This window comes from Caretta caretta, chromosome 20 (genome assembly GCF_965140235.1).
Source record: "Caretta caretta isolate rCarCar2 chromosome 20, rCarCar1.hap1, whole genome shotgun sequence".
In the NCBI taxonomy this organism is placed as follows: domain Eukaryota; kingdom Metazoa; phylum Chordata; order Testudines; family Cheloniidae; genus Caretta; species Caretta caretta.
The window spans coordinates 20,672,981-20,690,824 of NC_134225.1; the positions used below are offsets into that span (position 1 = coordinate 20,672,981).

General features: G+C 63.4%; 1 protein-coding gene across 1 annotated transcript; it reads left to right on the forward strand.

Annotated features, from left to right (window-relative positions):
* The first annotated feature begins 459 nt into the window (after nt 1–459).
* LOC125627590 (TLC domain-containing protein 4) lies at nt 460–16,477 on the forward strand. The gene is made up of 7 exons (XM_048831848.2): nt 460–604; nt 4,607–4,777; nt 5,360–5,449; nt 6,639–6,697; nt 7,475–7,569; nt 13,262–13,335; nt 13,734–16,477. Exons 2-7 carry the CDS (start codon nt 4,623–4,625, stop codon nt 14,038–14,040), a joined length of 780 nt encoding a protein of 259 aa, XP_048687805.1. The 5' UTR covers nt 460–604; nt 4,607–4,622; the 3' UTR covers nt 14,041–16,477.
* Nucleotides 16,478–17,844: the final 1,367 nt, after the last annotated feature.

The window sequence follows — 17,844 nt, forward strand, 5'->3', positions numbered from 1 at the left end:
CCCATCCCGCCCCGCCCAAGAATAGACCCAGGAGTTTGACTCACAGCTGCCTCCTGCTTTAACCACAGAGCAGCTGTAAGTTCAGGAGACCGAACCCAGGCGTCCTGACTCCCAGCCCCCCTCCCCTCCCGCCACGGGGCTAGAACCCAGGCGTCCTGGCTCCCAGCCCCCCCTTCCCACAAATGCTAGATTCCCCCTCCCCTCCTGCCGCGGGGATAGAACCCAGGCGTCCTGGCTCCTAGCCCCTTCCCCCGCGACAGGGAGCGAACCCAGGCGTCCTGGCTTTCAGAGCCACCCCCATGGCGGACATGGCTCGTCCCTCACCTTGGAACCTGCCACCTGGCCGGTCCCCACGACGTGGTGGGGGCAAGGGGCAGGCGGCGGGGGCGTGGCTAGCCCCAGAAGGGGGCGTGTCCAGTGCCGGGATTGGCGGAGGCGGGGGCGCCGGCCAGCCCCTCTGTCAGAGCCAGGAGCGGGGCGTGGGGCGGCCCCGGGCTGGGATGTGGCACCGCCGCGGGACCGCCGCCTGGGAGCTGGGAGCGCGGCGGGAGCCCCTGGGCTCCGAGCAGCCGGCTCCCCACGCCCGGGGGCAGGAGCCTCCCAGGTGGGTGGATCGTGCGAGCCACGCGGGGCAGGGCGAGCCTGGGAGTGGGGGGAGCCGGATCCATGGCGGGGCTGTGTCCTGGAGGGGACGTGGGGGGAGCCGGATTCATGGGGGGGCTGTGTCCTGGGGGGGAAGTGAGGGGAGCCGGATTCATGGGGGGGCTGTGTCCTGGGGGGGGAAGTGGGGGGAGGCGGATCCAGGGGGGCTGTGTCCTGGGGGGGTGAGTGGGGGGAGGCAGATCCATGGGTGCCTGTGTCCTGGGGGGGTGAGTGGGGGGAGCCGGATCCATGGGGGCCTGTGTCCTGGGGGTCGAAGGAGGGGAGCCGGATCCGTGTGGGAAGGAGCCAGATCCATGGGGGGTTGTGTCCTGGGGGGCAAGTGGGGGGAGCCGGATCCATGGTGGGGGGGTCTGTGTCCTGGGAGGGAGAATCGGGGGGCAGCTGTGGGTTCAGGGTATAGAACCCCAGGAGTCCTGACTCCCAGTCCCTGCTTCCCACCCCCCACCGCCCCCCCAACCACTAGATCCTGCTCCCTTCCAGGATCTCTGAGCTTGCCTGGAGCGGGGAAGCCAATGCTGTGGGAAGAGGGGAAGCCATGAGGGGCCGGGCTGCGGGCTCCCTCGTGGCACACTGAAATTGGCACAGTGCATTTGGGGAGACTGGGAGGAGCCCCCCATGAAATCAGGCCTCCTGTCACTCATCCCTGAGCTGGCCCACAGCCAGTGCCTCTAGCCTGGGCACCGGGCCGACCCCACCGCTGAGGGGGGCGTTACGCCAGGCTGGCTTTTGGCCCCAGACAGGGTTAGTGGCAGGCGGGGGGAGATTGGCTGCAAGTTTTGCCACTTCGTTACTTGCCCAATTTGCGTATTGACCGGCCAAAATGAATGATAATAATTAACCCCGTGGAGGGGGCTGGGCCCAGCACAGCGAGACGGAGGTGGCGGAAACTGGATTGTTTGGCTGCACGTTCCTGTTCCCTGGCGTTGGTGTTTTGCAACCTTTAATTATTGAATGTGAGCGTCTCACCCGCCCTGCGAGCCGGGCACCTCGGGTGTTTCCCTGGAGGTTGCCAATTTCCCCGAAATCCCTCCCATGCTCCCCGCCATGCTAACCTGTAACTCCCCTCCCAGAGCTGGGGAGAGAACCCAGGAGTCCTGACTCCCTGCTCCCCAACCACTAGCCCCCCCCTTCCCAGAACTGGGATAGAACCCAGGAGTCCTGACTCCCAGCCCCTGCCAGACTCTAACCACTTAGGTGGACCCTGGCATTTCCCTATTCCCCCCCCCATTCATTCCATGTGATCAGTCTGTGTGAACCCCCACCCCTTTTGCACGAGTGCAGCCCCGTGAACACAGGGAGCTGGCATGGCACTGAGGCCTGGCTCAATGTGGCCGCTCCGTCCCGCGGGGGCCTGGCTCCCAGCCGCAATCGGCTTTGTTCTCTGGCCCTGATCCCTTTGCCTTGGCAGCGAAAGCAGGAGGTGGCATCTCGATTGAACTTGAGACCCAGTTCCGGTTACCTCAGCCAGACACTCAGTACCCGCGCTCAGGCCTGTCGGTGGGGCAGGGACCTTGCGAGGGCGTCTGCCCCTGTCCCTCCGCACTGAAGTGGGACCCGGTAAACCCAGCCCGTCCCTGCCCGCTCTTCGTCCCGCCTGTTCTGAAAAGCCTCCAGCCACGGGGATCCCACGGGGATCCCTGCCACAGCCATCGGCTGCCAACATCACTGAGAGCTGCGAACGCAACTGTTCCTCCTGGACCAGGGCAAGGGCCATCAGGCCTAGGGGTTGGAACCGCAGGTCAGCGGCAGAGTCGGGGCTGGAGCCGGCGCAATCAGAGCTGCAGGGAGTGCTCCTGCTGAGCTTAGGAGCATGACCCAGGACCCCGTGGTGCCAGGCGCTGCACATTATTTATTAGGTGTATTACGGTAGCGCTGAGGCGCCCCAGCCATGGCCCAGGACCCCATGGTGCCAGGCGCTGCACATTATTTATTAGGTGTATTACGGTAGCGCTGAGGCGCCCCAGCCATGGCCCAGGACCCCATGGTGCCAGGCGCTGCACATTATTTATTAGGTGTAGAACAATGAGATGAGGCTAATGGGCATGGTGGGCAGCAGGCTCAGCTCTAAACCATTGTACCTATCTGGTGCCTGTCACCGTGGTATCTGGTCTGGAGGAGGAGGGCCGGCTCCAGCCCCTCTTAGAACCTCACCCACCCAGACCCCGTTTCTTCCCCACACAGAGGGAGCCAGCATTCAGTCCCTGGGCCCCATGGCACTGCCTGCCCTCCCCACACACATGCCCGCTGCCAGCCCCCCTCACTCCCGACCCCCAGCCCCACCCTGGGCTCCCCCTCAGCTCTGCCGGCCCCCCTCACTCCCAACCTGCAGCCCCCGCCAGTGCCCAGAAGTGGATTACGGTTTTGTGGGGCCCTGGGCCAGAGCAAGTGGGCCCCCCGCCTGCAGTCCATTCCTCTGCCCGCCTGCCGGGGCCGGGTAGCGGGGTTGGGGCATGGGGACTCATTTTTCTGGGGTCCCTGGGCACAGACCCCATTGGCTAATCTGCCACTGGCGGTGCCCCTCGGTCCCAATCTGCAAACCCTCCCCTCCTGCTCCTTCAGGCCGGGCCATGGTGTGGATCCGGGGTTAGATCCACCAGCGTCAGTTTGCAGCTTCACAGCCTGTTTGGTTTGAAACCCCCGGGGCTGGCTGGGAGAGGTCACCTGCCCCGAACCCCCCCACCCCACCAGGTCTCCTGCCCCGAACCCCACCCCCATCTCAGAACGGATTTCAGGGTTCCAGCAGGACACGTCTTGAGCAAATATTGAATGAAGTGCGGAGGTTAGTTTACAGTGCAGAGGTTAGTTTACAGGAGGCTCATTAAGCAAATCCTTAATTACAGGCAGCAGGGCTCCTCTGGGCAAGGATCTCTACCAGCGCCTGCCGGATCCAGGGGTTGGGTTAAAGCTCCAGCCTCTGGCGGCATGGGCTGGGCCTCTAGGAGAATCTCACCTTTTGCTCACAAACAGAAATGATCCTGCTCCCCTCCCCGAGGATAGAACCCAGGAGTCCTGGCTCCCAACCCCCCTGCTCTAACAACTAGATCCCGCTCACGTCCCAGGGCTGGGGATAGAGCCCAGGAGTCCTGGCTCTTGCCCTCTTATCATTCCATAATGCTCCCCCCTTTTGGCAGGCCCTCAGCATCAGGCCTCTCTCCCTGTGGGTTCGATCCCCAGCTCTGGGAGGGGAGTGGGGACTAGTGGTTAGAGCAGGGGGGCTAGGAGCCTGGACTCCTGGGTTCTATCCCCACTCTGGGGACAGGGGACCTTGATCTCTGCTTTGCAGTGGCACCCGTGGGGGTTGGTTCCGGCCAGTTCCTGGGGCCGGGCAGTCAGGGCTGCTTGTTGGGACGTGGATCCCTTTCCAAACAGCCCCTGCCCCCAGCTCAGCGATCACCGGGTGCCCAGCTGGCATGGCCCTGGAGGGCACGGCCACGTCCCCATCCCCCACCACGGGGCCAGATCCCCCTCTCAGCTCCAGAGAGTGGGGCACATCCTGGGGGGCTGCTGGTGCCCCCCCTCCCCGCTGGCCTTGGTCTGCTGTGCCGGGCACTGCCCATTCCTTGGCAGTAGGGCTGGGCAGCACCACACGGCACCAAGGGCCTGTGGTGGGAAAAGGGCACAGGGCGGGGCATCACTGTGGTGGGGGACCAGAGAGAATTAAACTCTTGAGTACTCTCCCCTCTGTGACGCAGGCTTATCACCGCTCCACGGAGATCCGGGGCTGCAGGTCAGGAGCGAGGGGCATCGGCAGGGTGTGTGTGTACCACTGCCCTTTGCTAGGTGGAACGAGAACAGCTCTGCTCTGTGTCATATGCCCTATAATGCTCTCAGCCAGTGGTGATTCTCCTCCCGCTCAGTTGTGGGGGCTGGTGCTTCCTGACCAGGAGGCTCCAGATCCCATCCCTGTGGGGCCCCACACTCACACCCCACGCTCCCTTTACAGGTGCCATTGAGCGGCCATGGAGGAGTCCACACGGCTGGGTTACTGCATCGTGGCCGGCAGCTTCGTGACCTTCCAATTCTTCTTCTCGGCCGTCAGCCCCCAGCTCTCGCTGGCACTCAGCCGCCGCTACTGCGGCCTGACCGCTGTCAAAAAGTGCGAGTGGAACTCCAGGTACCGCAGTCCTCGGGCCTGAGGGGAGCAGGACAGAACCCAGGAGTCCTGGCTCCCCGTGCTCTAACCACTAGACCCCACTCCCCTCGAAGAGCCAGGGATAGAACCCAGGCGTCCTGGCTCCCTGTGCTCCAAACACTAGACCCCACTCCCCTCCCAGAGCCAGGGTTAGAACCCAGGCGTCCTGGCTCCCAGCCCCGCAGCGTCTAACCACTAGGCCCAGCCCCCAGCGGGAGCCATCCGGACGTTCCTTGTGGGCTTAGCCTGAGAACATCCTGGCGCGTGAGGCGTCTGACGGGCTGAAAGGAGTCATTGTCCAAGCCCAGGGGCTGGGCGCTTGGAGCAACATGGGGGGGGCAGAGCCGTGTGTGATCCCTGGGGGGCCACTGGGGGGTTGAGCCGTGTGTGATCCTGCGGGGGCCATGAGGGGGGCAGAGCCGTGTGTGATTCCCGCGGTGGAGGTCTTGGGGGGGGGGGGGCTGAGCCACGTGTGATCCTGGGGGCATTATGGGGGGGCTGAGCCATGTGTGATCCCTGGGGAGGCCAAGGGGGGGGACTGAGCCATGTGTGATCCCCCCCCAGGTGTGTCTCCACTCTGCACGCGCTCATCGTCGGCCTCTTCTGCGTCTACATCCTGCTCTTCGATGGAGCCATTAACGCCAACCCCATCTGGTGAGCTTCCCCGGTGCCCCTCACTCCCGACCCACAGCCCCCTGCTCCCCACCCCCAGCTCCCCCTGGTGCCCCTCACTCCCAATCCACAGCCCCCTGCTCCCCACCCCCAGCTCCCCCGTGCCCCTCACTCCCAACCCACAGCCCCCTGCTCCCTGCCCCACAGCTCCCCCTGGTGCCCCTCACTCCCAATCCACAGCCCCCTGCTCCCCACCCCCAGCTCCCCCATGCCCCTCACTCCCAACCCACAGCCCCCTGCTCCCTGCCCCACAGCTCCCCCCAGTGCCCCTCACTCCTGACCTGCAGCCCCCTGCTCCCCACCCCCAGCTCCCCCAGTGCCCCTCACTCCCAACCCACAGCCCCCTGCTCCCCACCCCCAGCTCCCCCGGTGCCCCTCACTCCCAACCCACAGCCCCCTGATCTCTGCCCCACAGCTCCCCCGGTGCCCCTCACTCCCAACCCACAGCCCCCTGCTCCCTGCCCCACAGCTCCCCCGGTGCCCCTCACTCCTGACCCTCAGCCCCCTGCTCCCCACCCCCAGGTCCCCCGGTGCCCCTCACTCCCAACCCACAGCCCCCTGCTCCCTGCCCCACAGCTCCCCCCCGGTGCCCCTCACTCCCGACCCGCAGCCCCCTACTCTCCCAGCCCTGGCTTCCTCCCCCCCGACACACACAGTTCTGTAGCTGGCTGCAGCCCATGCTCGGAGTTGGGGGCAGATTTGCCCTGGTCCCTTTCCCAAGCCCTGTCTCTCACAGCTGGTTGGAAGGTGCCAGCCCTGGGCCGGGGGGGGGGGGGGGGGAGGTCCCGTGGGCCCGAGGTCACATGGTGGCAGAGGTGATAAAAGACTGTTTTGTGCCGGGGAAGAATGGCCTCCTTGTTCCCCGGCTGCCAGGAGCCAGAACCGCCCGTGCAGCTGGCATCGGCGGGGCAGAGGAGGCTGCGCGGTGCGGGTGGGCACAGCCTCTTGCATTGGGGACCGGAGCCCAGGGGCTGGCATGGTGCCCGGACATAGGGTTGCATGCAAGGGGGATCTGGGGCCCAGGCACTGTGGGGAGCGAGCGTCTGATGGGGGGGAGCTGGCCCTGTGATCACCCCCCTGCCTGTGTTCATGCTCCGCCTCTCCCCCCGATACTAACCCCCCCACCCCGTCCCATGCCAGCCCCTCATCCCCTGACTCCTTGTGCTTCCAGGGGGGACCCTTACCTGGTGAAACTCAACGTGGCCATCACCTGCGGCTACCTCCTCTACGGTAAACGCTGTGGGCACCGTGCTGCCCCTGCTGGCTGGCCTGGGGACTGCGACCCCCAGCTCTTTGGCCTCCCTGACCTGGGGGGACCCCAGAACTGGGATTTCAGGCACAAAATGATCTAAAACCCTAAAAAAAAACGGGGAAACTTCTTACAATTTTGGTGACTTTTTCCTTCTGGAGTGAAAGGAGCCACCAGGCATTGGGGCCATGGGCCTGGGGGGCTGCCCGGCAGGGCCAGGCTTTGGGGCTGAAGCAGGGAGCTGCAGTGGGGCAGCTGGGCAATCAGGGGGGCTGGACCCTGAAACCCCACCCAAGTGGGAGTTGTTTGTGCCTCCCACCCAAGCTGAGGACCCCAGGAATAGATGGAAACTCCAGGAGAAATCCAGGTGCCCAGCCCAGGGTGAGGGTCTCCCAGGCAGTGAATGGTTTGTGGGGCCCCCAAAGGGCTGACTTCCGACAGGGCCAGCGCTGAGCTCGCTCCAGGAATCGGGCCTCTTCCGGGGACACACACCGGCTACAGGCCCCGCTCTGAGAGGCTCGGGGCGGGAGGTGCCAGGCTTGCGAGAGGGGGTATGTGGGGAGAGTGTTTGGGGTGGGGGGGCGTCATGCTGCGCCTGGAGGGGCTGGTAGGGTTTGTTTGTGTGTGTTTGTGCATTTCCCCATTGCTGAGCCTGACACAGCGCCCTCCCATGGGGGCCCCAGCACACTGACCTGTCCCCCCCATTGTCCCCCCGGCCCCCCCGCATTAAAACTCCTCCGTGTGTGTTTCAATTCCAGATTTGCTGCTGCTCCTGCGGTACTGGAAGATGCTGGGCGACTCCCTGTTCGTTTGCCACCACTTGGTGGCGCTGTACGCCTACGGATACGTGCTGGTCAGTGCCAGGTCCTGGCCGGCTGCTCTGGGGCAGGCTCCCTCCCCTGTCCCAGCCCCCCAGATCTCTGCTCTCTCTGTGCTTCCTCTGCACCCCCCGCCCCAGCTACTTCCTTTGCCCCCGCTCCGAGGGCAATGGCTGGGTCCATCCAGGCTCCAAATTCAGCTTCAACCCTCCCCTTTAATCCCAGCCAGAATCCACCCCCCCATTTCAAGTCAAAGCTCCGATTTCAGCCCCCATTCGCCAGCTGGCGTCCCCCCTCCCCAGGCCTGGAGGGGCGGGAACGCAGCCAGAACAGAGGAGCCCAAGGCACCTGCCTCTGGGAGCTGGGAGGCTGGGCTGGGCTTGGGGCTAAGGGACTGGGATTCATGAGAGCTGGGTTCGAAGGGGTCTGGCCGCTGCTGGAGACGGGATACCGGGGTAGATGGGCCCGTTCCCTGTTCTACAGCAGGGAGGGGATAATCTCAGAGGGTTTAACACCAGGAGGGACCCTTAGATCTAGTCTCACCTGCACATCACAAGCCGGAGAATTTCACCCACCTTCTGTATGAGACATTAGCTCAAGGCAGAGAGCGCGTCCCCTTCAGATGAGCCCTGCTGTGCCCTGGACTCCCCACTTTGCATGCGGCTCGGGGTGGGCACCCTGGGGCAGATGGCGAGGGCTGTACCAGGGAGGATGGCCCAGTGGTTAGGGTCTAGCCCAGGACTTGGGAGTCCTGGGTTCAATTCCCTGCTTTGCCACAGACTGCCTGTGTGACCCTGGGCCAGTTGTATAGCTGTTCAGTGCCTCAGTTTCCCTCTTTGTATAATAGCCCTGCCAGGGGCATTGTGAGGCTAAATACACCAACGATGGTGAGGTGCCCAGATGCCACGGTGATGGCAGCCGATGTGCACTCACACTGTGGCTGCAGGGCTGTGCTGGGAGACAACAATTGGGCCTCCCCCCCCACCCCACCCCCAGGCGGCTTCCCTTGGTGGCCTGCGACTCGCCAGGGGACGCAGGGGGCCGTTTGCCTGCGCAGCCCCAGGTGCTTGTTAGCACCAAAGCTCCCTGGGCCGGGAAGGAGGCGCCGGCATCCGAGATCCATGGAATGTCCTGGGCCGAGCAGCCAGCGCTGGCTGGAAACCCCCCTTCTGGCAGCTCAGGCTGGTCACCCAAAAACCAGGGGCTGCTTTTGAAAATTTCCATCCAAAAAGCTTTAGGCGGGTGTCAGTGACCAGATACTGTGTATTAGGTGTATTGCGGTAGCCCCTAGGCACCCTGGTCATGGCAGGGACCCTGGGCACAGCACAGAACAATAATTTCCAAGCTCCATCCAGCCCCTGCCTTGAGGCGCCCGAGTCCTGGGGAAGAAATCTGCCTCTTACCATAGGACTGCTCAGGCCCGAGGTCCTGACCTGCTGCCCCACCCAGGCTCTGACAGGGGCTGGCACCAGCTGCCCCCAGGGAAGGGGAAAGAACCCTGCAGTGGAGGGGGTGGGAGGATCCTCTCCCCCACTAAGGGCTCATGGGACGCCCCTGGTCTGCTTAGCACCCAGTGTGGCCGTCCCCAGCCGGTCCCAGATCACTGGGGAGGAGCCTCGTTGGCTTCAGAATCGGGACTTTCTACCGGTATTTGGGGTTCTTCTTATGAACCGGGGGGGTTGCAGCCGTAGCCGGGTTCCCCTGGCCCTGGCAGCTTTATCCGCCCCGCTGAGGGCCAGGAGCTCTTCTCGGCCCCACGCGGGTCAGGACGCTGCTTTGCCCCGGGACTCCAGGAGCTGGGGACTGAAACCGACTCTCACCCGACTCTGGCAGCTGGGGCGTCCGCTCAGAAACGTGGGGGGCTGGGGACCAAGCTGGGGCAGCATGTAGAATACAGGGGACTGTATTCCAGCCTGCAGCATCTTGGGTAGGGTCATAGGGACCTATGAAAAGTCAGGGGGGCAAACCAAAGTGTGGGGGGGTGTCACGGAGTCCCTGGGCGATGCTCTGGAACTGCTCCCCATGAAGCCAGTCAGGACTCTGGGGCAGTCGCCTTTCTGTGAGCAGCCTGTCTTCAGGACACGCAGCTCACACAGCTTCCACCTTCCTGGGTCTGACCTCGGAGCATTCAGCATCCTCTGCCCCTCCGTGCGCTTCCCACAGCGAGTCCGCTCAGGCGGGGCTCCTGGGGAAGCCAGAGGGTCCTGCACCCCAACTTCGCAGTCAGACGTGACTCTCAGCCAGCCAGTAAAACAGAAGGTTTATTAGACGACAGGAACATGGTCTAAAACAGAGCTCGCAGGTGCAGAGAACGGGACCCCTCAGCTGGGTCCATTTTGGGGGGCAGTGAGCCAGACAACCACGTCTGCACTTCACTCCATGTCCCAGCCAGCCCCAAACTGAAAACCCCCTCCAGCCCCCCCTGCTCTGGGCTTTGTTCCTTTCCCGGGCCAGGAGGTCACCTGATTCCTTTGTTCTCCAACCCTTTAGCTCTCACCTTGCAGGGGGGGAAGGGCCCAGGCCATTAGTTGCCAGGAAACAGGGTGTCGGCCATTCTCTGTGTCCAGACTCCTGCACACACATGCCCTCTAGGGCTCTGCAATGATCATACACCCTTACTCCACCCCCTAGATACTTAAGAACTGCATAGGGGAAACTGAGGCACCCCCACACTATTCAGAGGAAACATTAAGAACAGTCCCACTTCGTCACATCTCTCCCCCCTTCGAGATCGAACTGAGCGGGGTCACTTTAGCCGGTGACCTGGGGAAGTTCGAAGCCACCAACGTTCCCATGGATGCCCCAGCATCTCTCCCATTCCTTGGTAGGAGTTACACCAGGCCCTTCCAGTTTCACGCCCTCCCTTAGGTCGGGGTGGTCGATAGCACTCGCAGGCCGCATGTGGGAAGGTTTATGCAGCCCATGCCCTTTGGCCACCCCAAGAATGTCTCCCCATTGACCATCACCTTCTGCTCCCACTGGAGGTCCGGGGGGCCTGGCCCCAGGAAACTCCACACAGACATATAGGTTGGGGTCAGGAGTGGGAGCCTGTCCACATCCCCAACCATCTGGCTGACGGAGTCTATGGCCTTGGGACCCAGCAAGGGAGCTAGATACCGGGGCTTTTCCGCAGGGTCCCCTTGGTTCAAATCGCCAGCCTGCTCAAAGGCAGTGAGGTGGGCATCCACACCCCCCCCTCCTTAACCAGGGGCAGCAATTTAGTCTCGAGGTTCCCTGCGGAACTGGCCCCCCGGGATCTATCCCCACTCACCCCGGGGAGGTCCCCTAGGCCTCTCCGCCCCACCACCGCCAGTTCATGCTGCTGCTGCTTCTGCAGCTCTTTCTCGGGCTCTCGCTGTCTCCCACGGTCCTCTTGCTCTCTCAGACTCCGCTCCAATCCCGTCCGTCTCGATCCCCCGATGGGGAACCCGATCATGAAGACCCTCGTCTGGTTGGGGACAGGAGTCTTGGCGATGCCTGGCTCCCGCTCCAGCTGCTCCCAGATCCTGCTATAGCCCCAGTTGGGGTCAGGAATCTGTTCCTTAGAGCAGTCATCCTCCTCCAGCTGCACGATTAACTCTGCTTTGGTGAACTTTCCAACGCTCAACCCTCTCTTTTTGCACAGGGTTACAATGTCCTTCTTAAGGAGACGGTGACAGGCCATCACTCCGCTCCTCCCAAGTTGTTGTGGACTCACAGGCCCGTGTGTTCTCAGCTCCCCACGGTTTCCAGGGAGAACCCCTAGTGTGCCAGCCCTTCTCGAGGTCACCACCTCTTTGCCAGGGTCGAGCTGCAGACTCCTCCGCCCCTTGGACTGCTCGCTGCAATCCCCCGGGGAACCCTGTTACTGCACAGTCCTTCTCGCTGGTCACACACTCCCAGGGGTTAACCGCCCCCCGAAACCGCTCCTCTCTGAGCCTTCAGCAGGCCTGGTCCTCGGCAATCCCCCTTCGTGTTACTGCTCCCCAGTCACTTACTGCAGGAAGCACCATCCACGGGGTGCAGAACATCCCACCGCTGCCACCAGTTGTCACGGAGTCCCTGGGCGATGCTCTGGAACTGCTCCCCATGAAGCCAGTCAGGACTCTGGGGCAGTCGCCTTTCTGTGAGCAGCCTGTCTTCAGGACACGCAGCTCACACAGCTTCCACCTTCCTGGGTCTGACCTCGGAGCATTCAGCATCCTCTGCCCCTCCGTGCGCTTCCCACAGCGAGTCCGCTCAGGCGGGGCTCCTGGGGAAGCCAGAGGGTCCTGCACCCCAACTTCGCAGTCAGACGTGACTCTCAGCCAGCCAGTAAAACAGAAGGTTTATTAGACGACAGGAACATGGTCTAAAACAGAGCTTGCAGGTGCAGAGAACGGGACCCCTCAGCTGGGTCCATTTTGGGGGGCAGTGAGCCAGACAACCACGTCTGCACTTCACTCCATGTCCCAGCCAGCCCCAAACTGAAAACCCCCTCCAGCCCCCCCTGCTCTGGGCTTTGTTCCTTTCCCGGGCCAGGAGGTCACCTGATTCCTTTGTTCTCCAACCCTTTAGCTCTCACCTTGCAGGGGGGGAAGGGCCCAGGCCATTAGTTGCCAGGAAACAGGGTGTCGGCCATTCTCTGTGTCCAGACCCCTGCACACACCTGCCCTCTAGGGCTCTGCAATGATCATACACCCTTACTCCACCCCCTAGATACTTAAGAACTGCATAGGGGAAACTGAGGCACCCCCACACTATTCAGAGGAAACATTAAGAACAGTCCCACTTCGTCACATGTCAGGGGGGCAAACCAAAGTGTGGGGGGGCAATCACCCTCCCCCATAGCAAGTGAGGCCCCAGCTTGGCAGCCCTGTTAGAATCGGCCAGGCCTGTGAGCTGGGCTATTCACTTGCGCCGTGTTTTCACCCGGGTCAGTCTCCCCTGTTTGTGGGGCCATCGGCCCCCCCAGAACTTAGCCAGCAGGAAGAGTCAGGACCCAGCCCCAGCTGGCGTCTCTCTCCCCACTCTGCCCCCTGCACTGCGCCCAGGCCATGGGAACATCTAAACATCTCATTTGTGACGCCTTACCAAACAACCAGCCCTCCCTGGCGTGACCCCGGTACTGAACTCCCCAGGGGGTCAGCCCCCCCACAGCTGTCAGATACAGCCCCACTAGCACCTTTGGGGTCGTGGGGGGGACACGCAGAGGGAGCCTGGCCTAAATATTTGGGCAGCTCTTTGAACTGGGGTGGGGCAGGTTGAGATTGGGAGCCATACACAGAGCTGGGTAGGGGAGACCCAGGACTGGGGTAATGGGGCTGCGAGTCAGGACTGAGGGACACTAACAGAGCTGGGAGGGGCAGGGATCCTAGGGCTGGGCTAGCAGGGGGCTCTGGGTGGGGATTGGGGGCACTGGCAGATCTGGGTGTGGGGAGGCCCAGGGCTGGGCTAGCAGGGGGCTGCGGGTCGGGACTGAGGGGCTCTGGCAGGGCTGGTGCGGGGGGACGGGACTCTGCTCATCTCTCCCCTACAGAAGGTGCAAAGGAACCTGGTTGGGGTGGGCCCCTCTCATGGCTCCAGGTCTTCAGGGAAGTGACTCTGCCTTGGGGTCTGTGAGTCCAGCGACCCGCCCCTTACTTCATGCTGGGGCACAGCTCAGCGCCCCCCACCTCTGGGGTGGTTCCTGAGCAGGCCTGGGGTGGAGGATCTGTCCCCCCCGTGAGCCCCTTGGAGCAGGGGATTAACAGCCTCTCTCTCCCCTAGAGCCGAGGGGTGCTCCCCTATTTCGCCAACTTCCGCCTCCTTTCCGAGCTCTCCACCCCATTCGTCAACCTGCGGTGAGTCCGGGGGAGGGCTGGGCAGGGGCTGGTGCTGGGGGGCTCTAAGGTGCCTGAGTGTCCCAGTGGGACACGGATTCAAATTCTCCTGAGGCGCTGGGGGATGAGGATGGTGCCACTACCCCAGAGGATGCTGGGATGCAGACGGTGTGGGGAGGGGGGCTGAAGGGTAGGGCAGGCAACCCTAGATCAGTGGGGCTGGGAGTTAACACCCTTTTGACTTGCATAAGGGCAGCTTCCACACCCCTCCCTCCCCCGGGCTATGGGCTCAGGCTCTCTGCAGACTCAGGCAGAGTCTGGCTTAATGAGAGGGCTGATGTGATCATGTGACGCCAGGAGCTGGAGGGGGCAGGGCCTGAGGCTGTTTAAAGTGACCGCGCGCCTTTCTCGTGGCCCAGGTGGTTCTTTGACACCGTGGGGCAGCCCCGCTCCTCCTGGTTCGTCCTGGCCAACGGCCTGGCCATGACCGTGGTCTTCTTCCTGGTGCGCATCGCCGTCATCCCCAGCTACTACGCCCGTGTGCTGGCCTGGCACGGCACGCCCGAGTACGCCCGCCTGGGGCTGGCCGTGCAAGTGGCCTGGATCGTGCCCAGCCTGGCCCTGGAGGTCCTCAACCTGGTCTGGATGTACAAGATCATCCGGGGCTTCTACCGGGCCTTCTGCCGGTCCCAGGAGCGCAAGGCGGCCTGCAGCCATGGGGACTAAGCGGGAGCTGGACTTCCCCAGGGGGCGCAGCCAGGGGGCCCCCAAGCTCCTGGCACAGATGGAAGATCCACTCTAGTTCCCATCAGAGCCCACAGCAACAGAAATACCCTGGCCTGGCATGTGCCCCCAGGCACATGGACTGGCCCCCACTGAGCAACAGGGGCATCTGGACTGGCACATGTCCTACAGGCAGCTAGGAAACTCATGGAGATCACAGACTGGCATATGCCCCAGGCACCCAGGAAATCCATGGGGCACCGGGACTGGCACTGAGCACTTGGGACATCTGGACCTGCGCATGCCTGTCTTTGTGGGGGCCTGCGTGTCCATGCACAAGGGGCACGGAGGCTCCAGCTGGGTGGGGGGCAGGGGGCAGAGCGGGGAGCCACAGTAGGGCCATGCTGCAGCCTAGTGAACAGCTTCCCCAGGCCTCCGTACCCCCTCCAACTCCTACAAAAAGGGGAAGGAGGCCCACTCTACTGGGCTGGAGAGTTGGGGGGGTGGGGCCCACGTGTGCTGAACCCCCGGGGGCCAACGGTTATTTGTAGCTTTTGAGGACACACACACACACCCCAGGATCCTGCAGTCTGACCCAGGCTCCTCCCTGCCAGATGCCTCCTGGCCCATAGCACCCCCCCTTCCATAAGGCCCTGGCCCCCTACCCAAGGGGATGGGGCAGGGTCCTGGGGCTGAGCCTGCTCTGGCAGGGGGAGCGGGGTGCGGAGTTGGGAGCCACACGGGTCCCAGCAGGGGTGTCTCTGGCACAGGGCAGCCCCCAGCTAAACATGTTCAGAACCCTCCGGGCTGGGCCCCCCGAGAACCGGCTATAGTCCCTGCTCTGCTGCAGACTCCCAAGGCGAGTCGCGGTTCCTCTGTGCCTCAGTTTCCCTGTCTGTTAAAGGGGGACAACGCCCCTTCAGCTGTGCCTTCTCTCTTCAGACTGGGAGCTCTGTGGGGCAAGCCTGTCCTCCATTCTACCCGTGCAGCGCCCGGCATGGCCGGGGGACCCCCGATCTCGGCCAGGCCCAGACAGTGCCCCTTGATCTCGGCCTGGACCTCTAGGCATTTCCACGCTCCCAGTGACACTCTGAAGTAGCCTCCCTCACCAGGTCTCGCTCCGGTCGGCTCCGAGATCGGGTTTTTTGGACGGTTTCCAGTGAAGAATCTCAAATTCCTTCTCGATTCCTTGTTTCATACCTGACATTTCTGCCCTAATGAGGAATTAAGCCTCCCCCCATACTAATTTATTAACCCCAAACCCCCCCCCCTCCCGGGCCAGGGGACGAGCGTCCAGCTCACCCCCGAACCTGGCTGGGCTCCGACCTCTCCGGCCACGTTTGCCTCCAGTGTCTGTCTGTCAGGGGAGGGGTGGGACCCTCAGTGTGGGTGTCAGGGGACAGGCCACTGGGCTGGGACTCAGGACACCTGCGGTCCGTCCCCAGCTTTGCCACTGGCCAGCTGGGTGACTCTGCACAAGTCACTGCCCATTCTGTGCCTCAGTTTCCCCTCTCGCCCTTTGTTTAGATTGTGAGCTTGTTGGGGCAGGGACTTTACTTCGTTCTGGGTCTGGGCAGCCCCCAGCTCAACAGGAGCACCCCCACATCTCAGCTGGGGTCTGGGCAGCCCCTGGCACAATGGGAGCACCCCAATATCTCAGCTGGAGTCTGGGCAGCCTCTGGCACAAGAGGGGCCCCCCACATCTCAGCTGGGGTCTGGGTAGCCCCTGGCACAATGGGGGCCCCAATCCTGGTTATGGGCTCTAAGGACAGTAGGACCAGTCAGTAATACACCAATTTGCACCAGCTGAAGACCTCGCCCTCCGACCCCTCCATGCCTGGCTGTCAATTGCCCCTTAGTAACAGCGGGCGCCCTCGGCTGCCGGGTTCAGGGCTGGCCTGGAGCATTTACCCTGTCACCCGTTTCCTCGGTATGGTCCCCACCCTCACTCTCTGCCCTAAAGCCCATCAGGCCGGAGCCCAGCCCTGAACTCAAACCCGCCAGCCCGGGCCCGATGCCGGGGGATTCTCCGGCCTGTTCTCTGGGGGGCGATCGGAATCCACTGCCCACCGCACTGCCCGGTGCCAGCTCAAACCTGGCATTTCGTACCCTCCGCCCCAAACACCTGCATCCCCGTTGGCCCGCGCCCCCCCAGAGCAGCACACAGGCTCCCACTGCCACCCCCTGGGGGTGCCGCCGGCAGGAGAGGGGACAGACAGAGGGACGTGACACGAATTGCGGGGACTCAGGTTTGCGGGGACTCAGGTTTGATCTTGTGGCAAGATCGTTCTCACGCCTCGCAGCACCGTTCTCACGGGGGGCGGATCCCCCCATCTGAGGCCCGTCTCTCATCCTGCCCCCTGGACTGTGATCGCCAAGCGGTGCGGGGGCCTTGGCGGCTGGTGTATGAAAATAACAATAAACAGGATTTAGTTTATTACGCTGGGCCGTCCTGCAGCCCTTTCTCACGGGCTCCCTGCAGGGAGAGGTGGCCGTGTGATTTCGGGGGTGCCCTGTGCGGGGGAGCGTTGTGCATTGGGTGGTTGCAGTGGGGGCAGGCAGCCCCTTGCTGAAAGGGTATTTCAATATGGCAGGTGGAGCCCACCTTGGTGTGTGGGGGGGGTGGAGGCATGTTTGGGGAGGGGTGAAGCTGTATGGACTGCACGGGGGGCACATTGTGGGGCAACGTGTGTGTTGGGGGCCAAGGGTGGGGGGGGGTGCATCAGACTGTGTACATGTTGGGTTGGTGGGTGGATGTGTTGCGGCTGGGAAAATAACCCAGGAATCCTGATTGCCGGCACCCCCACTTCTCTAACTACTAGACCCCACTCCCCTCCCAGAGCTGGGGACGGAACCCAGGAGTCCTGCCTCCCAGCCCCTCCCCCCTTGTAACCACCAGACCCCACTGCCCTCCCAGAGCTGGGGATAGAACCCAGGAGTCCTGTCTCTGCGTCCCTCCCCCCGTAACCACTAGACCCCACTCATTGTCCAGAGCTGGGGACAAAACCCAGGAGTCCTGCCTCCCAGCCTCCTGCTCTAACCCCCCTTTTGCTGCCCTGAGAGCCGTAGTCGGACGAACGGGGTGGGGGAGGCAGCTCCCCAGACAGGAGCCGGGGAGGGTGTTGCTAACACTGGCAGGTGATGGAGGCCGATGAACTAAGTGTTAGGTCTGGCCGTGCTGGGCAGCGCTGCGGAGCGGGCCGGGGCGGGGGGCCGGGGGCATGGTGCGTGTGGTGGGAGCTACGCGGGCCAAGGAGCTGTCAGGGCCTCGAGAACGAACCCCGGGCAGCGGCCAGTGGGACTCCCTGCCACGTGATCCGTGAGGCCAGGAGTCTAGGCCGGCGCCCAGTGAGAGCCCCCGGGGCTGGGGGAGGGCAAACACGAGCAAACCCAGAATAGGGGGCTGGGGGGGATTCTTCCCTTGCGGGCTGGTTAGTCCATCCCTGCAGGGAGTCTCACGCCTGCCTCTGACATAGCTCATGCCAGCCCTGCTCTCCGCCAGTGATCCTACCCAGATGTCCTAGCACATGAGGCCCTGCAGCCGGCGGCGGCCCCTCCCTGGGGCCCCCCAGCACCCCCTCCCTGGGGCCCCCAGGTGCCCTCTCCCCAGGGACCCCCAGTGCCCTCTGGCACCCTCCACCCCTGCTGCCAATGGGAGATTGTTGAGCAGTGGGTGCCCAAAGGAGCCCACAGAGCCCCTTGGGTGCCCGGACCCCCCTGCCCCCAGGGCCTGGGCCAGCCCCAAAGGTTCCCCACTTGTCCCCTGCTCCCCTGCTCCCGGTACAGCTGCCTGGCCCCCTGGCAGGA